This window comes from Rutilus rutilus (genome assembly GCF_951802725.1).
Source record: "Rutilus rutilus genome assembly, chromosome: 9".
Lineage (NCBI taxonomy): Eukaryota > Metazoa > Chordata > Actinopteri > Cypriniformes > Leuciscidae > Rutilus > Rutilus rutilus.
In genome coordinates, this window is record NC_140223.1 from 8,480,274 (window position 1) to 8,507,663 (window position 27,390).

The 27,390-nt window shown below is 36.9% G+C and overlaps 2 protein-coding genes across 2 annotated transcripts; both read left to right on the forward strand.

Annotated features, from left to right (window-relative positions):
• Nucleotides 1-1,326: 1,326 nt before the first annotated feature.
• Nucleotides 1,327-8,924, forward strand: ctsc (cathepsin C). The gene is made up of 7 exons (XM_084418626.1): nt 1,327-1,678; nt 2,429-2,574; nt 3,420-3,583; nt 3,736-3,891; nt 4,929-5,044; nt 6,121-6,252; nt 7,151-8,924. The coding sequence occupies exons 1-7, from the start codon at nt 1,525-1,527 to the stop codon at nt 7,648-7,650; spliced, it is 1,368 nt and encodes a 455-aa protein (XP_084274752.1). The 5' UTR covers nt 1,327-1,524; the 3' UTR covers nt 7,651-8,924.
• Nucleotides 8,925-10,312: 1,388 nt separating this feature from the next.
• Nucleotides 10,313-21,565, forward strand: rab38a (RAB38a, member RAS oncogene family). The gene is made up of 4 exons (XM_084418645.1): nt 10,313-10,446; nt 11,119-11,371; nt 16,614-16,894; nt 19,959-21,565. The coding sequence occupies exons 2-4, from the start codon at nt 11,170-11,172 to the stop codon at nt 20,109-20,111; spliced, it is 636 nt and encodes a 211-aa protein (XP_084274771.1). The 5' UTR covers nt 10,313-10,446; nt 11,119-11,169; the 3' UTR covers nt 20,112-21,565.
• Nucleotides 21,566-27,390: the final 5,825 nt, after the last annotated feature.

Genomic DNA, 27,390 nt, shown 5'->3' on the forward strand with positions numbered 1-27,390 from the left:
CAGAAACCACCTTCGGAAAAAAAGATATTTGAAGTGTAATTTAATTGTTTAGTAGGTCTCACGTTCCACGTCCCCGTGTTGAATAACACGGGGAGGCGGGGCTTATGACCTATACTAGGACCGGTCACCGGGGGGCGATCGAGACGTTTTGGCTTCACTTTTCAGGGCTTGTGCGGCACGCTTGTGGCAGATGCACAAAGTTCAATATTACATCCAATATTACGTCGCAAATACAATGACGCTGGTAGTGACGATTCTGTCTGACCAATCAGTGATCTGCAGTGTTTTCACGTCACATTTAATATCGGTATGTTTGATGCAAAATACATTTAAAGCGAGCCATACCGTACCGTACCATGCAGTGGAAATGCGCCATAAGTGAGCCGTACCGAACCGAGTCGTACCGTACCATGCAGTGGAAAAGCGATAAGTGAGCCGTACCGAGCCGATCCGTACCGTACCATGCAGTGGAAAAGCGCCATAAGATGTGATGGTTCAGGACGAATACACGTTCCATTTCACCCCTAATATTAAGTGTTCTGTCTATAGGCTGTGTCCTTACAAAGTGACATTGCCACCTACTGGCCTGGCGGCAAAATACAGTGTTTTTAGTCGTTTTTTTTTTTTTTTGCGGATTGTTTTGACAACGTTGACGCCTGTACAAAGCAACAAAGGAAAAATGCTTCAGTTTTAAGTACATCGTTGCCGTTTAAACATACCCTTAAAAAATGAAATGCGTAAGCAAAGAGCTGAAACTTTTATTCACAGGGCCCAAAACAGTTAGTGACCCATCAAACAAGTGAAATAAGTGAGAAGTGAAACGAGTGAAATCCTCACTGACATGTCCTTTGATTGTTTTGCTGATAAATCGGTTATAAAATCAGAAGTGTGTGACTCAGGTTTCAAAGGTCATGCATTTTCACTTCACTATAGATCAGCCTCTGAGTTTTTGCATGTTTTTAATTAGAAGATCTTTGAAAACATTTAAATTCAACTCGAAACAACATTTGCAATAAACTTTACTTCAGTAGTGTGATTACTTCAGACTGAAATAGGGTTGTTGTTTTTGTGAGTAAATTGTTGTGATTATGTCTGTGACATTGTAAATGTGCATGACCAAATAAATGTGTTTGTCTCTTCATGTGATGAATACGTTAACATGCGTGTGCATGTGTGAGTGTATACTTATGTGATTGAGTAATGTGTGTATGTCATGATAATTATTATGTGTGTGATATAATCAAATGCGTCTGTTTGTATGATGATGATGAATGGGTTTTTGTGGAAGTGATATAATTACTTTTGTGCGCGCGCTTACTGGCATGTCACATGACTCGTGTCATATGATCATTGCTGTATAAGTTCAGGAGCACGCGGCTGGTCAACAACAGACAGTTTCAGTCCGGCAGATGCGCGGAAGGACGAGAAGGACACACACCTGTTTCCTTGCGTCCGATAAAACCCCTACGCGCTGTATCGTTTAGTCATTTACTCCGTTATATCTGCTGTCGGGCCGTCATAAGGATGCGCGCGCTCTCCGTCATTGTTTTGTTTGTGTTTCTCGGCGGGTCCGCGGCCGATACTCCTGCTAACTGCACCTATGAGGACCTGCTGGGCACCTGGATCTTCAGTGTGTCTGATGTGGGTCAGGATCGGACCATCGACTGCTCCAGCACAGGTCAGATCAGACAACCATCAGTGCGCTTTTCTCTTTAACGAGGAAGTTCAAGTTTACTTTCGGTTTCATGTTGAGGGTTAACTTACCCCTGAAAAGTCTGTATCTTTTTCATATAATTGCCCTATTGTTTTGCATACACTACTCTACAACATAACTCTGCTACCGTTTTGATACCATGGTACAGTGCTTAGATCAGAATGGTAACTACTTTAGCCTCATAATTTGATATGTAGCCTACCATGCTACTACTGAATTTTTACCATGATTGATTAGACTATACACTAGACCTTATTCACAGCAGCGCCATCTTTGATTTTTAACGGGAATAAAAGCGAGGCTGTGAGAGTGAAGTTAGCTTAACGTTTGACATTCGGTTTCATTCATTGGTTTGCAGCCCAAACCAACTCGGATATACATAAACATATACCCTTTTCATAGCACAAGGCTTAATTTCAAGAAATAAAATGTATATTAGCCCTATTAAACAATTTAAATGTATGATATTGTGATATCAAACTAATAGTTAAATGTTTAGAGAAATAGGCCTATCCCTCTTATTGCACAGGGCTGTTTTGGGAATTAGCATTTTATGTTTTATAATAATTTTGGAACTTTAAATGTATGAAATACTGTAAATCCATGAAACTATACAACACTGTTAGACCTAAAGGTATCAAACCAACTTTTGCTATTATCTACATGTTCTCTTCATTCAATGCTCTAAAATAAACTTGGCTGACTGTTAAACAGGGAAGCCGGTGAAAACGGTGACTGTGGACCTGCAGAAGTTGTCTGTATCTGTGGATGATCTCGGACACACTGGGTTCTTCACGCTCATCTATAACCAGGGGTTTGAAGTGGTGATCAATGACTACAAATGGTTCGGGTTTTTCAAGGTAAGCGTGATGAGACACTTTTAGTCTCAGATGACACCACATGACTGATCAGATGACTGGGGTTTCACAACACAAGGGAAATTCTGACATCAGCTCTTTTGTGTTTTATTGGTCTCGACTGCTGTGTTTAGCTCAAGAAATGTGGTATGACCTGAGGCGTACCAACACTGAGTGGGGGCCCAGGCAAAAATTAATCATCAATGAGGCCCTTTTTATATATATATGTGTATTTTATATATGATTTATTTTTTATTTTATATATCTTCATTACCTAGAGATATTATTATACAAAATTCAAAAAGTAGTCAAAACACAGAACATAATTTGTTCAATTTTTTTACAACATTATGTGCTTATTTTTTTTAATTAACAAAATGTCAATCTTCATCTTTATAACAGAAGATACAATACAACAATCTTCAAGATAAAATAAATCTTCAAATGTGTAACAGGTTCACTTTAAAAAGTCATTTGTGTCGTCGAACAAGCAATGCTATATAGAAATATATTTGTTTTATTAGTTTAGTAACTAATTAACTCAACTAATTTAATGTAAAGAGCTGGATACTTATTACTAATTAAATGATGTCAACTATAGTAAATGTATTGATTAGAGTTGCCATAGACTAAAGATTTTTCTAGTCGACTAGTAGTCTTTCATTTAAGCAATTAGTCGACTAATCGCACATTTATATTAATTTCTGTTTAGATACTGATGATTATTATTGCGCGTTTATTGCTCACAATAAGAAAACGTTGTGCTTTTGTAAAATAAAATAAAACAAGCAAGTGGACCCTAAATGAAAGTGTTACCTTGTTTTTTTTCTCTCTCTCTGTGTGTCTAGTATACCCAGGAGGGTTCAAAGGTGACCAGTTACTGCGATCAGACGCTGCCCGGCTGGGTTCATGATGTTTTGGGGAATAATTGGGCCTGTTTCACTGGGAAGAAGGTGCAGCCCATCCCACCCCGAATCGACCACAATCACATGCTTGGATACGATCACCAGCTGTGAGTGTTTGATTGTGTCAGCTGTGTTTGTGATTGTCTCTTATCTCGCTGTCTACCTTGATAAGATCTCATGTGACTTCATCTCCCCTGCGCTGCATGAATGCATTAATGATTGATGTTTATTGGTAACAAACGTCTTGTATGATCTCTAGGCTCATGAAGTTGCCATACACAAACAACATGGAGTTTGTGGATCAGATAAACTCCGTCCAGAAGTCCTGGAAGGCGACGTCGTACAGTCTCCATGAGACCTTCACTATACAGGAGATGCTGAGAAGATCAGGAGGACGTGCCTCCAAGATCCCACGGTACACACACTTTCATTGGCCCAGTCAGGCTTCTGTGTGTAAATGAATAATGGATGTCTTTAAAACTGATTTCGCGCTCAAAATATCTGGTGCAAATTTGTTTAGAAGTAGGGCTGGGCCAAAAATGTATGATTTTGATCTATTCTCATTTTGATCAACAGACGTTGTTAATGTTTAACTGCTGTTCTTAAATCTCAAAAATAATATTTTAGTCCATGCTGATTTCAGTTAATGCACGAACAAAACTTCACTAAACTGACTGACTGTACAAAATATGACTGTGCAAAATATATCTGCAAATTAATCAGTTGGTTACAGAAATAGAAGATTGTTTCCGCCATGGAATAAAACTATTTAAAAGGTAATTGTGACTTTATCTCACAATTCTGACTTTTTCTTTTCTTGCTTGTGAGAGAAACTCGCAATTGCGAGTTATAAAGTCCAATTTTGAGGAAATAAAGTGACTTTTATTTTATTTTTTAAGAATTGCAAGATTTATATCACGTAACTCTGAGAAAAGAAGTCAGAATTGTGAGATGCAAACTCTTAATTATCTTTATCTTTTTTTAACTTTTTTTTTATATATATATATATATATTTTTTTTATATATGTATTCTGTGGCTGAAACAAGCTTCAATAATAATAATAATAATAGCAAAATTTTACTAAGAAGATAAATGGTCAATTAATGAGACTTCTCACTCTCGCTCTAACTTCTATTCTAAACAAGTAGATAAAATAGAATAGAGAATAGACCTGGCCAATATATTGTCTATTTAAAGCATATGTCAAGTCTAGAGTTGTTGATTTTAAGTACTATAAATTAATGAATGCTATGACATCTTTTGAAATGGAATGGTGCTATAAAAATATTTTCTGCTCTGTGATGGAAGGGATTTACTTTTTTTTTTTTTTTTTTTTTTTTTTTTTTTTTTTGCGTTGAGGTGTTTACTTTAGGTTTGTTTTTTGGGAATTTGTCAAATTGATTGTATGGAATACAAATATTTATAAAAATCTCCCTCTCTCTCTCTTTCAGACGTGTCAGGCCTGTGACCGTTGCTGCAGACAGTAAGATTGCAGCTGGTCTTCCAGAACAGTGGGACTGGAGAAACGTGAACGGACTCAGTTATGTCAGCCCTGTCCGCAACCAAGGTGTGTGTGTGTGTGTGTGTGTGTGTGTGAGAGGAAATACTGCAACCAAAACGGTTGCTTCAATCAGTGTTTGCTCAGAGCTGAACATGTCATTTTTATATAAAAAACGTCTTCAATGCAGTGCTTCACCACCTACAGTTGAGTCAGTCCTGGGATTAACATCAATATGCTACTATTGATTGTGTTCAATCTGAAATCCTGGGAGTGTGTGTGTGTGTGTTATTGACAGTGATGTAGCTGTTCTTACTGGAACAGCCTGACAAATGATGCTAGAAACACTTCCAGGAAATTACCAGCTCTTCCTCTATTCTGTGTTTGGCTGTTTCTCATGTGTTTCCCCAGCAAACTTTATTTATAATGTTTAATATTTTATTTATTTTAAAATGTAAGTGTATAAAAATGGTTGAATTTAAGTTTCTGGAGAAGCCACCAATTATTTTTGCCCTCATAAAAAGTGCAGGGATGTCTTTTTAATGACTATGATCTCTTATTTCAGTATTATAATGTCTATTGTAGCGTGTAATACTTTGAATTAGCTTGTATTTTAATTTTTCAAATCCTTTTTTTTTTTTATATTCAAGTCTTAGTCATTTGTGCTTTTATTTATTTTTTTATTTTACTTTTGGATACTAGGGTGTAACTTTGTAGGTCTTGTCACTAATTTGTGTATTTAAAACCTTGACTTTTTCGTAAGATATCTGACCATTTTTGACCCTGGGAAGGTTCTCCTCACAGTCTGTTTTGGATTTGTATGTTTCCACTCGCTCTTGGGTTTACAGTCTCATCTTCCCTAGTCCGTCTTGTACAGTCGAAGAGAAACAGACGCATACGTCTCGTGTCTTTTCTCTGCAATAAGCGCGAGTGGATGATCTGCTCTTCAGGCGCTGGATGCCGTGTCTGGAGTGGCTCTTCCCTTTCAGAGTCCGATAGTGTCTGCCTTTTAAGAGCTCCTTCAGAAGCTCGGGATGCATTAGAGAAGGAAGGAGAGAGGATTAAAGGAGGTTTCTGTAGGATGAGGTTGTGAATTGGCCTTTTTCACCTGTAAATGATTTCCTCTCTTCTCTTTCTTTCTCAAGCTCAATGCGGCAGCTGTTACTCTTTTTCCACTATGGGAATGCTCGAAGCCCGAGTCCGGATCCAGACGAACAACACCCAGCAGCCAGTGTTCAGTCCTCAGCAAGTGGTGTCCTGCTCCCAGTATTCTCAGGGTAAAAGCATGCGTTGATGCCCCGAGGCAAATGTTTAATATGACCTGTATCTGTGCCGAACTTCAGAGGGCCCGTCTGCGTATTTGCAGTTATAAAACTGTGAATGTTTGCTTTTCCAATACCCTCAGGATTATGGTTACACAATCCGATTGAGATCAGAATGGATTCATTGCGTAAATGTTTGACTTGGTGCCCCCCCCCCCCCCCCCCCCCCCCCGTAGGTTTTGCAAGAAAAGGGAAAAAATCATTAACTCTTTGTTTTACAGTGCCTTTGTTACATGTACTATAGTGACAACAGTAATTTATGCATTATTACACGCAACTAACCCTTATCCTAAACTATTAAGTACATGTAGTAGTAAGTACATGTTTATTGATATTGCTCCGTACTTAAATGCATAATTACACTAACTAAAACGCCTTAAAATAAGTAACCAACCTTTTTTTTTTTTTTTTTTTTTTTTTTTTAAGGGATATAGACATGTATGCTTTTATACATTGCAAAGCTTTAATGAAAATAAAACCTTGTTCAGGTGTGTAAAGTTTCAGGATAAATGCTTTTTTCATTCAACTACATTAAAATTCAGAAGAATGAACAAACTATGCTTGAAAGGATGTTTATGTACCTTTTTAGATTTACTTTTTTTTTTTTTTTTTTTTTTATGTGCATGCTTTTGTTTTTAATATAATTTTTTATTATTATTGGCAACAATTCTGTTATTTGTTATATACCATACACTATGGTATAATTTGTTGCAATTGTCATAATCAAATTATCACAACAAATATATAACATTTAAAAAAAAAAAAAGTTTTTTTTTTTTCTCATAATTGTGCAGTTAAATGGATGTTCTGCAGTTCAAGTTTTGGATTTCTAAGTGTGTTGTCTTCTGTACAGGTTGTGATGGAGGTTTCCCATACCTGATTGGTAAATACGTCCAGGACTTCGGCATTGTGGAGGAGAACTGTTTCCCGTACACCGGAGACGATTCTCCCTGCAAAGTCCCTGAGAAATGCACACGTTGGTATGCCTCGGAGTATCACTACGTGGGTGGTTTTTACGGGGGATGCAGCGAGGAGGCCATGATGCTGGAGCTGGTCAAGAACGGCCCCATGGGAGTGGCACTGGAGGTGTACCCAGATTTCATGAACTATAAAGAGGGCATCTACCATCACACCTTCCTCCGCGACTCCAACAATCCCTTTGAGCTGACCAATCACGCCGTGTTGTTGGTGGGGTACGGGAAGTGCCATAAGACCGGGGAGAAATACTGGATCGTGAAGAACAGCTGGGGATCCAACTGGGGCGAGAACGGGTTTTTCAAAATCCGTCGTGGAACGGATGAGTGTGCCATTGAGAGCATTGCTGTAGCGGCTACGCCAATCTCCAAACTTTAAGTGCGTGTAGATGAATGGGTCAGTTGAAACGAGCACAGTCAGAGTCATGTTTCTGAGCATTTTTATAATCGCAATTCTGCAGCCTAAAAAAGGGAAATTTTTATTTTAACTTTGTTGCCTAGTTGAAAACTTGTAATTTGTTTCTTTTTCTCCATGACCTCAAGGTTAGGTGATGAAAGAAGCCATGTAGAATAGTAACTTCTGTCTTGTATTTCATCTTTCTCTCTCTTTCAGGTTCCTTTTTAATAGCAAACAGTGTGAAATTACAAGACCCGATAGACTTGATTCGGTCTCACTTCTCAAACATTAAACCTGCTTCAAAGGTTTTTTTTATTTCGTTTATTTTTATTATTTTTTAGCTTCAAGGTTCTCCTCTTTGGTCTGGTTCCATGTGACATTTGACGTCAGCTCTGTCTCCAGAGCGTTGGCTTTTCCTGTCGCTGACCTCTAGGGAATTTGCTCATCTTCTGTGCCTTTTACTTCTATGCCTTCTGTTGCCAGCAGCCCTTTTACAGAACAATAGCGGAGCCACTCGGTTTCCGTCCCTTCTTGAAGCATCCAGTCAAGATATTCTTCTTGCTCAGATCCACATGAGAATGAATCTTAGAGCTTGAAAATCCCCCAGATGCCATCTTCCTCTTTTCCTCTGAATACCTGGAAAAACTCTTGCTCTGATTCAGTCTGTCATGTTTTTGTCTTTGTTGCTGTCAGCCAAAAGCAACCCTGTCTAGAGTCTAGTTATGAGTTTAAATTGATGTAATCATTTTAATCTAGAGGCAAGACCTACATGCATTTTGCTGTGTTTTGTTGCAACTGACGTCCTGAGAGAAAGAGACCGTGTCCTTTTTTTTTTTTTTTTCTGTTAGCGTGGATTTCCAAAAGGACAGTGTGACAGAAATTGGCAATTTAATTCTCAACTGCTTAAAGTGTTTTTAGAAAAGGGGGAAAAAAAAGGGATTTTAGATTTTGGTTGATCCATGTGAGCTCTGAATGTCACACTTGCACTCTTCATAAAATTTTTTGCACCACTGTTTTAATTGGACAAGAGGTCATTTTGTATTCCGAGAATATCAAGTTGGCAATTGTCCTCAGGAAAATCCATACTTCTGGTTTAATGAACAATCACTCGAATAGCAATAGACTAAAGGGATGTGCATTATATTTTGAGTCCTGTCAGGGTATTTGCCAAAAGACAAGCTGCTCAGGACTATTTTAATATTTTGCCTTTGTGTCTGTCTGTTTCATGATCTTTAATAAATTTGCTTTTAATGATACGTTTGACTTCAGGTGTACTTGACTTTGTGTTGCCTCAGTGTTTAATACACTAAATCAGACTTGTATAAATTACACCCATAAATGGCATGAAATCCAATTCAAATGGACTCATTTAGTCATTTAGGATGTAATGCATCTGACATTTGCATTAGAAAATCTGATGTCACACATCACCCTTCCAGGTCCAATCTATCAGATGGCAAAAGCAAACAACAAACTGTGCTAATATACACTTGCGTGTGCTGTAATCCTACTGAAAAAACATGATCCTAACCTTTATCTTCATTACAAAATTTCAGCTTTTTGTTAAAGATTCTCTTATGAATTGTTAGAATATACGGCTTTGTCGAGAGTCACATGAACAAGAGTTCACGGTCGCATCGCATCCGCTTGTCAGAGAAAGTGTTTACGGCAGTATAAACTGACAGTCTATGGACACTTGTTGGTGTGATATTAAATTTTAATATCCAAATGTCAGTGAGAAGATGAAAAATAAGCTTTTAGATATCAATCTGCATAAGCGATGGACATCGGTTATGCTCCTCTTTAGTAGGCTAGCTCCTTTGACGGCATCTTGAGTAAAACAGCTGTCTTTCAAAATGATTTTGCAAACGACTTGCAAAACCTGCTTTATGCCCGGTACGTTTTGTACGATTTTGGGCTGTCCCAGATGAAAGATGACCAATCGAGGCGAAACTGCTATGTCGTACAGTGAGAGAAGTTCAAAGACAGCCACTTTCGTGGTCTTACAACCAATTTTCTGACAGTGTCATTCATTTAGCATGATCATCTCACAGTGTGTTTGCTGCAACGACCTACCTCTACTGACTGGCCAATGCAACATGAAATGCCGTACTGATCAACACGACACTGCGCTTAAACTTAAAACTGCTTTCCTCAAGCTCCATTTGCAAAATTGCCATGCCAAGTTGGCCTCTTTACCCAAGCCATGACCGTTTTGCTTCATTCTCTCTTTTTTTCAGCGCACATAAAAACCACAATTGCCAAAATGCGATTCATCTGACTCTGTTTTCACCACTAGCTCATGCCTACGACATTTTATTCTTCTACAGTAACTTGCATCGTAGCCTACGATTCAGTAGGTGTCATCATCATACATGTCGTACCCATCAGATAAGTGTTGCACAGTGTGATTTGTAATGATCTTATAGGATTGCCGAATACAGAAGTTTGTTGCACATAACCCCTATTGGTGTCCGGGATGCCGTGAGCCGGGACAGTTTTGCTTAAATGTGTAATATAAATAAACAGTGCTCATGAACAGCTGTTGAGATTTTACTCTAAACGTATTCTCACTTGGATCTGGAAACGGTATTCCTTACGTCACGACTAGCCTCGGTGATCTCTCTGGGAACAGCTCTTGTTTAGAGCTTAAAGGAACCGCTCGCTGGAGAGATTTGGTTTTGAGGAGGCATTACATGAATTATAATTTAGCAACATGTACTGCTTCACGGCACAATCTCCAACCACTCTCTTGTCTTGAATCCAAATTCGTCTCTGGTAAGAAGAGCCTATGTTAATTTACTATAATTGCAACCCGATACAAAAATGTAGGCTACTGTGTTGGTACCATGGTACTGAATAGTTATTATATGAAAAGTACTTTTGGGCTACCATGATAATATGTCCAAAAGTATGCGTTTTTGATAGCTTGTTTAACAGGCAGGAATATGGATACCCATGGTTTATTTTTTATAAATTTTTGCCTTTTCTGTTTTTCTTTCATGTACAGCACTTTAGCCATCCAAGGTTGATTTTAAATGTGCTTTATAAATAAAATTTGATTTGATTTGCTATTTTAGGGTAGTAGTCTGTGTTCGTATAATAGGGTCTACACTTCAGTCTTTGCACATTTGGAGACTCATATCACTGTATTTAGTAAAGAAAGCTAATCAGTTCTTGGTGGCGTGGACGATCCTCACACCCTTACAAACATTTACCAGGCTCATTTCAGAACGATTGTATGTTTTGGTGCTTTTTCTGTTTAGTCAAACTTTAGTAGTAGCCTACTTATTATCCTTTTTTCGACAACTGTACCATTCTGAATTTCTAATGCAGTTTCACCAGGCCCTCCTCGACCCCTCCATCACCTCACGTCTGGTCTCATGCTCGACTGACGAGTCACAAGTTTGAGTTTTTCTCTCCGCGGGGCGTTTCTGTTTCTTCCCTCAGAGTCTCACTGAAGATCACACGCGTCCATGTTCGGCTCCATCTCACACAGCCATGCAGAACCATCACCTGAAGGAACACCTGTATAAAATCCTGGTGATCGGAGATCTGGGTGTGGGGAAAACCAGCATCATCAAGCGATACGTGCACCAGAACTTCTCACCAAACTACCGCGCGACGATCGGCGTGGATTTCGCGCTCAAAGTCCTGAACCTCGAGCAGGAGACCGTCCGACTGCAGCTCTGGGACATCGCCGGTAATTTAACATTATTTGTAATTTAATTTTAATTATTTACTCTTTTCTTCTGGACCAAAGTTTGTTTAAAATTAATTTAAATCACACATATTAATATAAATTGTATGTATTTATATAGTAGGCTAATATGTACTGCCGTGGCCATAGACTATTTATTATGTGCGTGATAAAAAAAAAAAAAGTTGTCTCTTGACTTGTCACAGAAAGCTGTGAAGAACTTATAGTATTTTCTACGTATTATAGATAAACAGACACATTATTTCTACACACCAAGGCACTTTATAATATTTTGGTCTAATATTGCTATGTGGGCCAAAAGTATTAAAATATGTTGTAATCTAATTACGATGCCGCATTGTTTTATTCAAGTCTCTTTTGAATAACTTTCCTCACGCGCGAGCGCGGTCATGTGTTCGCCGCTCATGTGAGGGAGATTTTCAAAAGAAGGAAGACAGGAACGTCATTGTAAATAGGAGATGAAATGCACAGGGACATCAGACAGGAGCATGATTTGTCATTGTGAAATCGTTCTCGATAGAAAGTAATGTAATTCAAATGCACGTGTAGCACTTTCCACAATACACATTGTTTTAAAGCAGCTTTACAGAAAAACATTAGGCTATGTTGACGTTTTAATCATACATCTTAAAGTCCCCCTGTGGTCAATCATTGTATCCCTTAAAACTCTTATTTGATCACCAAAATTACATATTTAAAAAACGAAAAATAGCTTGAATGTCACTATACAGTAGGGGTGTCTAACTCATTTTAGGTTGAGGGCCGGGTGGGAAAAAATGTAACCATGTGCAATGACAAATTACCTTTTTTAAAACTTTTTTTGTAGCCTACATTAATATTAACATTACAAACTACAAATTAATTTTCAAGAACACTAGAAAAAAAATCACACTGCTCTGTGAAAACTGCATATTTACAGTGAAAAGACTTTAATTAAAGTCCTCCAGTTGTCGATAATTTTATCCTTTAATACTCATCTTTGATCATCAAAATAGCTTGAATGTAACTCTACCCTTGCCCCATTTAGTATATGCGGTTCTATGAATATGCAAATGAGCCCCGCCTCCACTCACTCGCTCCAGCTCAGAGATCCACTCGTTGACGATCACGCGTTGATCTGATTGGTTACAAGGTAGTTTGTGACATCAGAAACACCAGCGATTTAAACCGTGTCTTTGATTTACTGCAGTTTTAAGGAGAAAATACTCAGCAATGGTGTCACCACATAGGCATATAAAAAATATTAAAACCTTTAAAAAAAAAAAAAAAAAAAAAATTCACCACAGGCCACAGGGAGACTTTAAATTAGTAAAATAATGTTTTTATTTAACATTTCTTATTAGGGATGTTTTTTTTATTAGGGATGTTCCGATTTTTTACAAGCAAATTCCGATATCGGTTGGCGATTTTTTTCTTCTTCGTTTAAGCAAATTTATTTTTTGTTTATTTGCACTATAACAGAAACAAAACATATCTGTAGCCATTTGGAATTAGAAGCAACCACTACATTTTAATCATGATGCAAACAATGATGCTACACATCCGGTTAAGACGAACGAAAAATATTCATGTTGACTCAATTTAAATAATTTGGTAAACCAATTTTTTTTTAAATTACATTGATTACATTTAATGAAATTAAGCTGGAATCATTTCTATGAAGGGTTGTGTTGTATATGCTCATTTTAATTAATGAAATTGAACAAAGAGCTAAAATCATTTTTTTGAGTGCACATGTAAAATTAGCAGTTTTTTTATTTTATTTAAATTAGATTTTTGTTTTGTGAAATTGTCCTATAATTATGCTAGAAGACACTTACACAAAACAAAAACAGCACTGAGTGAATGAAAATGCATATTCACTCTGTCAGTAGGTGGCGCTTATGGAACAGCAGCAATATATCGCTTCCTTGTTTATTGTATTCGGCCCGAGAGACGTATGTTTGACACCCCTAGTTTGACACCACTCTTGCTTCATTAGTATACGCGGAACCATGAATATGCAAATTAGCCCCGCCTCCACTCAATCACATGAGCTCAGAATACCTGATCCACTCAGTTAACTTTACTGTAGTAAACGCTGCACAATGGCAAGTGGAAATACTGGTTTAATTTAGCCATATGCTTATGTTTGACCCAGAAACTGATTCAGACAAACATTAGAGTCTTTAAAGTCCCCCTGTGGTGAAAATCAAGCTTTTAATGTTGTTTATATACTATATCTATGCAGCGTTTTTAATATGCTTTAAAGCCCTATTCGGACGGGACTAGTTTTCCAAACGACGTTTGAGTTACAATTCTTATAAACCTACGTCTGTGATTTCATGTACGGATTCGGACGGGACTAACATCTCTGTGTTTATTACCGAGGTAGGAGTGTCTGTGTTTTACATGTGGGCATTGCAGAAGATCACGTGTTCAGAATGCGTGGATTGCGTATGAAATTTGATCAAATTTATTTTGAAATTAAGTACTTTTAAAATTAAGCACTTTGAAATATAAAGTAAAACGTCCTAACGTATTTAGTGTTTTGTAAACATTTTATAAAAATTGTAGTATAAAAAAACTAAACATACATTTATCATCATGATTTTATAGAACTGGGTTCTTATAATAAACCCACTGGAATAAAAAGTTTTAACTTATATCATTTACACGTTATGTAATTAAGTGCAGAAATGAAAGTAATCTTACCTGAAACTGATATTACAGTAGCCAGTCTTAACAGTTCACGTGATTCGGCTCATTTTTTTATTTCTTCGCAGTGTACCGAACACATCTACATCCATTATCGGTGCGCAAAAAGCAGAAACTTGAATACCGGCGCGATAGCGAGAGATTGTACGGTAGTTCACGTTAACCAAAACACACAAGAAAAAGCGTTTTGGAAAAAAACATTTTCGCCAATCACAGACATTCGCATTCGGACGGGATTAGATTTCTCTGAGGACCGCCGAGTTTGACGAAAAACAGTAGGTCATTTGCTCTGGAATTTTTACAGAGGTCGTGTGAGAAAAAGACAGACATGGCAGATTCGGACAGGATTAAAATCTCAAAGTACGTCTGTGAAACAGAAATTTCTCTAACGCCCCCCTGTGAAACTGGTCCCGTCCGAATAGGGCTTAAGACAAACCATGTGTAAATTCACAAGTCGACACCATTGCTGAGTATTTTCTCCTTAAAACTGCAGTGAACCAAAGACAGTCTCAAAACATGGTCTGAAATCGCTGGTGTTTCTGACGTCACAAACTACCTTGTAACCAATCAGATCAACGTGTGATCGTCAACGAGTGGATCTCTGAGCTGCTGTGAGTGAGTGGAGGCGGGGCTTCAAGCTATTTTAAGGCATGAAGAATTTTTTTTCAAGGAAAAAACATTTAAATATGTCTTTTTGGTGATCAAAGATGTACGGAAGCCCTGAACCGCAACGTAAAAAAAAAAGCTATCATTTCGAGATTAAAGTCGAAATGTTTCGAGATTAAAGTCGAAATGTTTCGAGATTAAAGTCGAAATGTTTCGAGAATAAAGTCTTCCGTAGAAGTTGTGTGTGTGTGCTTGCCGTTATTTCACATTGCCGTACAGGCATTCATGCGTGTGCGTGCGCGCGTGTGTGTGTGTGTAAGGTGTAAATACATGCGCTTGTGAAGTCGAACTGCCGTCTATAATAGACACTGTACGTTCTGGATACATTTTAAGTGCATCATTCTGTATCCAATCATTTGGCCGGATCCCGTGATTTCCTCAAATATGATAACCACTGGTGGTTGAGGAAAGATTCCCTGAAATGATTGTAAAGCGCTTTTAAGTGTAGGCCTACAGTATATGAAAGCGCTATATAAATGCCTCATTCATGCATTCATTCATTCATTCATAAAGCTGGATATCTTGATCCAGTCTGACAGTATATTTTATAAAGTCCTATAGCCTAATGTCATGTTGGTAGACCTGTAGAATATCCCTTTGTTGAAAGCCCAGATAAAAGTAAAAAGCTATTATTTTGTGTAGATCCAGTTTACACACACACGCACGCACACGCATGAATGCCTGTGCGGCAATGTGAAATAACGGCAAGCACATACACAACTTCTACGGAAGACTTTATTCTCGAAACATTTCGACTTTAATCTCGAAACATTTCGACTTTAATCTCAAAACATTTCGACTTTAATCTCAAAACATTTCGACTTTAATCTCAAAACATTTCGACTTTAATCTCGAAAGATTTCGACTTTAATCTCAAAACATTTCGACTTGAATCTCAAAACATTTCGACTTTAATCTCAAAACATTTCGACTTTAATCTCAAAACATTTCGACTTTAATCTCAAAACATTTCGACTTTAATCTCAAAACATTTCGACTTTATTCTCGAAACATTTCGACTTTAATCTCGAAACATTTCGACTTTAATCTCAAAACATTTCGACTTTAATCTCAAAACATTTCGACTTTAATCTCAAAACATTTCGACTTTAATCTCAAAACATTTCGACTTTAATCTCAAAACATTTCGACTTTAATCTCAAAACATTTCGACTTTAATCTCGAAATGATAGCTTTTTTTTTTTTTTTTTACATACTTTTTTTTTTTTTTTACGTTGCGGTTCAGGGCTTCCGTAAAGATGAGTTTTAAGGGATACAATTATTGACTTAACACCAAAATTAAAAATGAACACCAACTCGATTTTAGACATATTTGGGCAATTAAATGTCATTACATTAGATTAGATATCAAGTGGCATTTATTGTAAAGACAGCTTCTTTTTTTTTTTTTTGTAAATGTGGCAACTATTTATTTCTCATTAAGGATGGTTTCTGCATTAGTTGCCATTGCAAGACTCGTCTTTCTCAGTTCTGCTTTCTTCAGTGTTTCTCAGACTTCACTCCAGTAACTTCTGACACTAATCCTGAGCATTGAGTCGTGGCCCAGATCAGAGCTTTAGGTTCAGTGGCGTGAGGCTGGAGCTCAGTGGAGTTGATCAATATGAGCTGCTGGAATGTGCTTTTCCTCATTAATGATATCCAGGCTTTAGCTCGGACCCGTGGAAAATGTGTGCAAGGATCCCAAAGTGCGATCACGTGGATCAGGGAGAGACTGAAATCCTCTCACACTCGCCCAAGGCTTCAACTGATAATAAACATCTCATTGTTGTCTTTGTAGTCACTGAATGTGTGTATATGCTTGTTACAGAAGACTGTCTCTCTCATGTGGTTTTTTTCACAGGCCAGGAGCGTTTCGGGAACATGACGCGGGTGTATTACCGAGAGGCCATGGGAGCTTTCATCGTTTTTGACGTCACTCGGCCATCGACGTTCGAGGCGGTCACGAAATGGAAGGAGGATCTCGACGCCAAGCTGAGTTTATCCAACGGCAAACACGTGGCGGCCGTGTTGCTCGCCAACAAGTGCGATCAGGGCAGAGACGTTCTCACCAACAACGGCATCAAGATGGAGCAGTTCTGCCAGGAGAACGGCTTCGTGGGATGGTTTGAAACTTCAGCCAAGGTATGTAATGAACGTCTGAAGACCCTGAGCTTATTTATAGACGGCTGATAATGATATAAACACTGATTTGAGCATTGTGCACAGAGGTTTATTAGGATACTAGAATAAATATGATCTAGTTTCTATTCTGTTTGTGGTTTAATTGAAATACTCATTTATATCACACAGCGCACACTCATTGGGTCAAGAATCTCAGATATTGTTCATTCGCCAAAAATTAAAGTTCTGTCATCATTTACTCATCCTCATGTCATTTACTCATCCTCATTCATTATGAATGTGCAAACTCCTTAAAAAGTTAGTTCACCCAAAAATAAATGATAAAATTATGCCATAATTCACTCACCCTCAAGCCATCTTAGGTGTAAATGACTTTCTTCTTTCAGCCAAACACAATCAGAGTTATATTAAAAGATATCCAAGCTTCATAATGGGAGTGAATGAATATTTGATAAAGTTATAAATATGGATATTTTTCTTACACAAAGGCATCGCTTCGCTTCAGAAGGCCTTAATTAACCCCCTGGGGTTGTAAGGATTACTTTTATGACGGATGGATGCGCTTTTTGGGTTTCAAAATGTAAGTTACGATTCACTCCCATTATAAAACTTGGATGAGTCAGGATATTTTTTTATATAACTCTGATTGTGTTTGGCTGAAAGAAGAATGTCATATACACCTGGGATGGCTTGAGGGTGAGTAAATTATGGGATCATTTTTGGGTGAACTAACCCTTTAAATTACAAGAAAGGTTTAAAGGTGCTGTATGTAATTTTTTTTTTAATGTAGTAAAGTTAGCAGAAATTTTGGAAACATGCTAACTTCACTTACTTGTTTCTCTGAAAAACAATTCTACAGCGATTTATTCTCCTTTGAAATGTGCTTCCCGTGTCGGAATGTCTGTTTTTGTTTTGGTCTGTGTGACTCCGCCCACTGCCACTTTAACCCAATAGTATTTCAACATACCAGGTTGCCAGTTGGCGGAAAACACTGTGATGGAAGCCAGCAAACGAACTGGGTCAAAGATCGCAGATTCTACTAACTAAAAAGCCGCAGCATTCATCAAAAAAGCTTAGTAAAGGCATTTACTAAGTAAAACATGAATAAATCAACACTTCTTGCAGTGTAAAGGCCCTTTCACATCGGATGCGTAACGAAAAAGCGAAACGAAAAAGCGAATAGTTCGTGTGCGAATACTTCGCGTCAAAACCATTCACATCAGCCGCGACGCGAATTTGCGACGTCTATGACGTTCAGAGAGCTTCAACATTCCAAAACTTTCGCGCTGACAGCTGAGAAAACATGGACACTTCATCATCATCATCATCCAGTGAAGACCATAGACTGTAGGTGAAGACGAGCTTTTCATTTTAAAAGACAGAAAAGAAGGTTTTGGGTGCAACCAATCTTAAAGAACAGAGTCTGAAGGGGAGTATGCTTATGTGCAGTTTTTTGCGTCTTCACATAGTGCGTTTTGTAATGTCACTACACATTACATGTAACACACGAAGTGAGCGAGTGTGTGTGTATGCGCGAGTGAGTGAGTGTATGTGTGTGTGTAACAAGTTAAAATCATTCGACTAGAAACTGTAGATATCACACAAAGAATGTATAGTATACTAAAAGCAGCATAGTCTCACTACATTTTGTTACATGTTCAAAGTAAAAACGGTCTCTGTCTCTATCTTTGACATAATAGTGTTAGCTTTCTATCCCAAATGTAGTTTAGCCTGCTTGCCTACACAGCACAGGACTATACAACAACTAAAACTATCACACAACACACTCACAGTCGTGATAACCATGTTGGTTGGCAATGCTACGCCACACATTGTCTTTCAAATCGTTGTCCTTGCAGTATATGATTGGCTGAAGCCTATTCTGTCGCCGCAAAAGTAAAAAAAAATCGACATCGAAGCGAATAAAATAAAAGTCGTTTTTTCGCCGCAGCACATTCGCGTTCGGTGTGGAAGCACTCATTACACAAACAGCTGATCGAAAAATAAAACCATCGCGCGAATTATTCGTGCGTCAAAATCGCGTCCAGTGTGAAAGGGCCTTAAGGCTCGTCGTCTTCCATTGTCAATTGTGCTTTTTCCGGTTACATCTCCTCAATCTGGCAACCCACATGACGTGAGCGTTGAGTCTGAGGAGGAGGATGCAGAAAATATTGGAAACTCTCTCCAATATTTTGAATTTGGACTGCAGTACCCATTTCAACCACTAGCTGTCAATATTACATACTGCACCTTTAAGTGATCAAAACTCATTTATATGCGTGTTTAAACTTTAAAGTCTCTTCTGTTCACCAAGACTTTATTTGTTTGATCAAAAATACAGTAAAAACTGAAATATTATTACAATTTAAAATAACTGTTTTCTATGTGAATATGCGATAAAATGTAATTTATTCCTGTGATCAAAGCTGGATTTTTATCATCATTCCTCCAGTCTTCAGTGTCACATGATCCTTCAGAAATCAGTCTAATATGTTGATTTACTGCTCAAGAGACATTTATTACTATTATTAATGTTTAAAACAGTTTTTATCCTTTATATTTGTGTGGAAACAATGATGCGTTTTATTTTTCAGGATTCTTTGCCGAACAGAATGTTCAAAAAAAATCTTTTGTAGAATATAACTGTCACTTTTGATCAATTCAATGTGCCCTTGCTCAGTAAAAGAATATTTTTTTTAAATCATTTGACCGGCAAAGTGAGTGAGCTGAAACGCTGTTAAAGTCTTCCTTTTGTGCTAAAAAAGAAGTCTTTGGAAAGGGTCCTGGAATGACACGAGGTTGAGTAAATGATAACAGAACTTGAACTATTCGTTTGCTGTCTGACCTTCTAGGCTGTTTTTACGGATGATTATGTGTAGCGAATCGGGTGTGAGAAGTGTGATCGTCTCATCAGAGCACTCAAACACTTTCTGCTGACTCACAGTCCTTCTGTTACAGTGTGTCATGATGACTCATGAATATTCACAAGCTAATTAATGCAGTCACAGCCAGAGACAAGGTGTGTGAAGACTCTCTCTCTCTCTCTCTCTCTCTCTCTCTCTAGGAGAATATTAATATAGATGAGGCGGCACACTGCCTAGTGAAGCACATTATATCTAATGAGAACGATCTGCTGCAGTCCGAGGTTTCAGAGACCATCTCTCCACAGCAGGAGCCCATCCGAGGAGGAACATGCTCAGCGTGTTTCAGGTCCTGAAGTCCTGAAATCCAGACCGGACGTCCCAGGGGAACTCTTCTCCATTCTCACGTCTCTTCCCGTTCTTCTCCTCTCATCTCACTCACGTCTCCTCCCGTTTATCCGTGTCAGCAACCCTGCCGCCACCGTGTCTCGGTTTCCATGGTAACAGACTTATCGAACACTCTGCGGAGCAGAAAACGTTTCAGGAGAAAGAGGCAGCGGTGAGAATTCACGAGAAGTTCCTGCTGAATCGTCGGGATGCGAAACCCCAAAGACCAGTTTGAGCATTTGAGGTTCCTTCATTTGATTCACAGGTTTACTGCTTTGCTGTTAATTCATTATTTTTTATTGTCCAACCGAAATCGGCTGAATAGGCAAATCCAACTAATTAAAAACATTTTATTTTTTGCCCACTGAGCAGAGTGAAACTTAATATTTTGCTACTGATGAATTATAAATGCTGGCCTTAAACATATTCCAGAATTTAAATATTTCTAGTGTGCGGAACACGTGCACTCACACGGATGATTCTAAAACGTTCTTATTTAGAATGTTTGTCATTTGTTTTAAACACTACAGTGCCATCAACCCGCCACATTTGTTCTTTTTATTTATCGAGTGTCACATACATATGTATTTTAATAGAGAATATGAGATGATGTCGTGTAAATACCCCTGTACTTACCCAGTATACAGCAAAACGGTTCAGAGTTAAAGTATTAATAAACATAATCTTTACTCAAGTGTGTATGTGTTCCCTCTGCGCTTGTATTTCTGGGATTTGAATGTGTTCGTGTTCAATGAAATGTAGGGTCCTATAAAATCCGTTTAATTTTTTCCCAAAATCCGTTTTACTTTTTTCCAAATTCTGTTTTTGCGTTTACATTTTTCTGGATTCCGTTTTTTTTTTTGGACTCCATTTTAATTGTAAAATGTATTTTTAGTAATCAAAAAGCATGTCTAATAATTTAACAACAAATTTTTTTTTTTTTTAAATGACATGTTTAGAGCCCTAAAAAAGTTTTTTTATTTATTAAAAATTCCTTTATTTTATTTTTTAACAAATTCTGTTTTATGTTTTTTAGATTCCATTTTAATGGTTTAAATTCCAGTTATATGTCATTTAAGCAGGTCAGAAACAGGTACGTTTTCTCACAATGAAAAGATTTATGTTGATTCTATTTGAATAATGCATTTTGAAAATATGATTATTTAGGCCCAAATCAAATAAAATAGATGCAAATAGTAAATAATTAACTCTTACCTGTTTCATTTGTGTGTGTGACTGAGAAATATCCATCAGGTTTATTAGTTTATGTTTAAACTGTGTAAATCCAAATGGTTGGAAATCTTATATGCAATTAAAATACACAAATCTTAAATTAAGGCCTAAATATATGAATTGTTTTCGAGTATTGGTTCTCCAGAAAAGCATTGTCAATGAAAGTATGTGTTGTGTTTGGGGCAGGGATGTTTGCAGACAGTAATAATACACTTTTTGTTGAGAGTGAAACACTGTTAATTGATTTTCGTGGTATAATTTGCCATTGAACTGGACTGTGTCGTATCCACTGAGTTACAGAAAATCTCGGTGTGTGTGTGTGTTCACTCAGGCCATCTGATCCCGGTCTCACGGCTCCTAATAAAATAAATTGGTTCCGAGATATTCCAGGCCAATTTAGCTCTGACCTGACACACACAGGCAAGAGGATTCATTTGATATGCAAACTAGAGCATAACCAATAGGTCAACGAGTAATGAGTAATTTACTCTCCCTCTGGTGTGGTGGGATGATATGATACACATGCTGTAGTCATGGATCTCGTGAGGGTTTTATTGCATTAAATTAATGATTATGATTTGGTTATGATTCTGTAATTTTCTTTCTGTAAAATCATCAGGATATTAAGTAAAGATCATGTTCCATGAAGATATTTTGTAAATTTCCTACCGTAAATATATAAAAAACATTTATTTTTGTGACTGAATGCAGCACAATCGAGAACATAAATGTAGGACTTTAAAGGTGATTTGCTCAATGTTTCGATTTTTTTGCACCCTCAGATTCCAGATTTTCAAATAGTTGTATCTCAGGCCAAATATTGTCATATCCTAACAAACAATTCATCAATGGACAGCTTATTCATTCAGCTTTCATATGATATATACATCTCAATTTAAGAAAATTGACCCATGTGACTGGTTTTGTCATCCAGGGTCACACACACACACACACACACACATATATATATATAGAGAGAGAGAGAGGCCAACATTTTATATTCATATTTAACACAAACTAATAAACATAATGCGATGCATATTTGTAAGTCAAACTAATACATTTATGCCCATTTTGACAAAATTAATTATTGCATTATGTTTATTAGTTTGTGTTAAACTAATAAATCCATAAACTCATAGTTATTAGAACCAAAATGAAAATGTGTTGTGTTAAGACTGTAAAAATACACATTTATTTTTGTTTCCAGATTAAAAAAAAAAAAAAAATGTAAGAGATATATCCATTTAAACTAAATTGTTACACCTTTTGCATTCGGGTCTGTTTTGACCCAAAAGTGATGAACGAAATTATGCAGATTTGTATTAGTTTTGAATTACTTCTGTAAAATACATTTAGCCTCTTTCCTACACTCACACACACTTTTTCCTTCCCTCTGGGACTGGATTTGTTGGAACAGCAATTATTGTGCACATGCACGTTAGATTTATTAGTTTGTTTACATTAAAACTGTGTAATTCAAACTGAAATTGTTGAAATTTTGTGTGCAATTTAAATACAGAAATCTTAACCCCTTAACGCCCACTGTCGCAAATTTGCAACAAACCCCTTCCATTCAGACTGCAGGCGAGATAGCGTGTGTTTTCCCCCAATGCCTGTTTGTGCATATTCGATACATACCTAGGAACATTTTGCACGCACTGGTTTCTCGTAGGAGCGGTCGGAGTGGAAACTACATCCGGTTCACCGAAGCTAATATTTTGGTTTGCAAAATCCGCATATCAAGGGCGCAAATGTGGAGAAATTGCCCAAAATGAGTTAAGTTGTGCTAAGATAAAAATATGTACTAGCTTATTGATTGCTTCTATAGCTATGTTATTCATATAGACTTCATGTGACGAATATTTTTTACGTACTTTGTAGATTTCTGTTTGTAGCAAATTTGCGACATTGGTCCATAACGGCTGGATTTGGCTAATGGCTACATATTATAATAATGCTATATTTAGATGGTTTCAGCCCAATTTTTTTTTTTTTTTTTTATTATTATTTTTTTTTTTTACAAAAAATAGCATGTTAGGATATAACACTATAAGAATATATAATGTATGCACTGGAGAAACAAGGAAAGAGTTAAATAGAGTGTAACATGGAATGTATAAAAACTACTGTCAATGTTAGGGAGTAGGAGAGTGTTTTGTTTCTTGCTGTTGTCAAGATTCATTAATTTGTCAATTAAAGTTTATAAGTTCTAACAACTTTGTGCCATGAATAAAATCTACATACCTGAAATGGGAAAATGTGTTTTATTAATTTTACCATTTTGTAAAAAACATTACCCTAAATGCCCGTTGTTGCAAATTTGCAACATACCAAAATTTCTATTTATTTGGTGTGCAAAAGTGAAATTGATAATCTCAACATTATTTACCATCTACTTGAAGGCAAAAACACACATAATTTTTTTTTTTATATACAGCTATATAAATTCAGGCGTTAATGTAGGCTAGGCCTAAATATTTTTGATATGTACTTTGCTGGTGGTGATTGGAAAGCATATCAGAGTATGAAAACAATACTCACTTAAAAAAAATTAAAATTAAAATTAGTACTAGAACCGGATATAACTCAAATATCCAAGTTCACATTTCAAGTTGACTAACCTTACAATTTTAATGCAGTATAAACATTTACTTTTTTAAGATGAACAAAAAAATGACAGTATAGACTCATCCTTGCATCTTGATGCCTCAGACCACTTCACACACTGTTTACTTTTATTCCTTAGAATTCATTCAGTTTTTCCATTTTTTCAACACACTATAGTTTGGGATGCATTAATCCTAATCTTGCATACTAGTTAGGATGTGTAGAAGCCTTTATGAATTGGCGTTCAGCTCAGGTCTCCGTGTTTGCCTCATTTTCCATTTCTCAGCTTGTATCTTGAGCAATACCAGTTTGAATTTCTCAGAATTGAAAAGAGTAGATTCATTTTCGGTCTCAATTACTGTGAGATGTTTTAGTCCATCGTTCATATTACAACCCTTCCCTCATCAACTCAATCTCTCTCTATCTCTCTCTCTGAGATGTTTTAAATGAGGTGAATTGAATTCTGGGTATGGTTGACATCATCCCAGACCTTGTTCGGCTCTGACAGGCTGTCACAATCCACGGGAGAATAAGGTCTTTCTGTCTTCTTTACTCTTTTCCTTTAAAGGGCTTGCCCTCTTTTTATTGGCCTTTTTCCTTTTCTTTTCTGTAATTAACTGAAAGTTTTCAGCAGTCAAAAAAATTGAAGCATCAACTGCAGAGGCATAATAATTAGGGCTGCACGATATTTAAGAAAAATGCGATATGCGATAACTCATCAAATAATGCGATATTCGATACGATAATGCTTAAAGTGTGTAAAATAAACTTAAAGGGGTGGTATAATGCCCTTTTCACAAGATGTAAAATAAGTCTCTAGATGTCCCCAGAGTGTGTATGTGAAGTTTTAGCTCAAAATACCCCACAGATATTTTTATATAGCATGTTAAAGTGGTCACTTTTTGAGGGTGAGCAAAAACACAACGTTTGTGTGTCTGTTCCTTTAAATGCAAATGAGCTGCTGCTCCCGGCACAGAGGGCGGAGCTTCAACAGCTTCTGTCCTTTTACCTCACACAGGCATGAAATGAAAATTTCAAAAACTTTTAGCCATGTTATGTTCAAACCGGAGTCAGAAAGTGACATGTAGACAACATTTCTGAATGGTTAGTTGATGAATTTATGTAGCTTATGTGTAGTTAGTTATCTTCTAGTCATTGATTAGCATATTCTGTCTAGATAATCTATAAATCGCGTTCCCAGGGGCGGAGTTTATGTAAATTTTAGGGTTAGTACCTACAACTTCTGAAAGTAAACAGCAGTGTTTTAGTGTAGCCTAAGAAGTGTTATTTTAACATCAGTGTAAACCACAGGGTTCAGGGTTTCAGGTAGGCTTACATTAGGTTTATTAAACAACAGAAACTGAATAATCATATGTAAAAAATAAAACACTGCTTATTTTTCACTGTATGAATTAAATACTGATTCTTATTAAAGCTACACAAGTTATTCAGCCAAGAGCAGTGAGTGATTTTCTCTTTGTCTTTTGTTCATGACCCCAGTTATTGCAAGCCGTTGCGATATACATATCGTGATATATACATTTGCGATATTTCGATGTATTGTGCAGCCCTAATAAGAATATACCGGCTACTTTTTAGGGAATGCATATCTGTGCACATTATAGCCTACATACTGCAGAATATTGCTATTTTTGCAGTATGTATAACACACACAGACATGCACTGTTGCCTGATAAATGTTTCCAATGCAGTCGCGACCCACGTCATCTGTGATTAATGGATAGAAAGAGAGTGTGTGAGGAGATCAAATGGCCAAATCCAGATTACTTTAATAAGGATGGTAGGAATAAAGATGATCTGTAAATACACCATTTGGAGAAAGAAAAAGAGCCGCTTTAGAAGCAGGACAATGACTTATGGCAGATCAAATCAAAATTGACATTTAATTAAAACAAAACGCGCGTGTGTGTGCATGAAAAAGAGAGAGGGACAACTGACAAATGATAATGAATTTATACAGCTGTGGTTATAAATGTTTTCACTCATTAATCATTCACAACGAAAGTGATATACAATTGTGATGCAGCATTTAAAGAACATTTGTTGAAATGCATACAAACGCTTGCATGTCATGATGTTACTTGTGCAGATGTGTGTGTGATTGTTTTGGAGACACAAACACACACACATGCACCTGTAGACTGCAGGTCATCACTCTTCTGGAGTTTAAGCATCTCTGACACCTCCAGTAATGAGAAAAGCCTGCACCTGTGTGAGTGTGACATCTGTGAGTAATGACACACACATGTACAGGACGACTTCAGGAAATATGAAAGACCCCCTGCAGGACAGGAGTCTAATGAAGCTCACATTTTACCCAAACAACTACTGACAGTACATAATACATCAACCATGAGCAAGCAAATGTCTGTCAGACACACACACACACACACACACACGTGTAGGTCAGTAGTGGACAAAGTCATAAATGCTGCAGGTGAAATCTGACAAGACTGAACGAGACATCACATTCTTCACAAAAATAAAGGTTCCTTATCGGCATCCGTGGAACCTTTCCATTGCAAGGTTCTTCAGATTATTGAATATATATGTGACCCTGGACCACAAAACCAGTCACATGGGTCATTTTTGGGAAATTGAGATTTATACATAACCTTACGTTTGTTAGGATAGGACAATATTTGACCGAGATACAACTATTTTAATATCTGGAATCTGAAGGTGCAAAAAAATCGAAACATTGAGAAACTCCCCTTTAAAGTCCATTTATGTTCGTGATTGTGCTGCATTCTCTCACAAAAATAAATGTTTTATATATTTACGGTAGGAAATTTACAAAATATCTCCATGGAACATGATCTTTACTTAATATCCTAATGATTTTTGGCATAAAAGAAAAATCGCTAATTTTGACCCAGACAATGTATTAATGGCTATTGCCACTAGCGTTGTCACGATACCAAAATTATTGTTTCGATACCGATACCAAGTCAAGAATTGCTTTTCCTGAAAAGCGAGAAACACTCTCAAATATCATTGCTGTGCTTTATTTTAAAACCGGGACAACATTCTAATCATAGAACACACTAATAAATGAACATATGAACAGCAGATATATTAAACATTTGAACAAAATATGAAATATAAAAATATAAAAAATAAATTAGAGCAATGACATTCAAGGTAATTTTTTTTTATAAATTTAGCAGCATTATCTCAGTTATCATAAGAAACATAAGAGTTACCGGTAATAACTTTATCTTGATTCTGAACTTTGAATAAAAAATATGAACAGCGATTATATTAAACAATGTTTAATATTGGTATGATAAGCCTCATTGGTGATATATTTGACATATGGGGAGAGAGTTGTGGAAGGCCTATACTTCATGTTAAACATAAATATATAGCAGCAAAGACAAC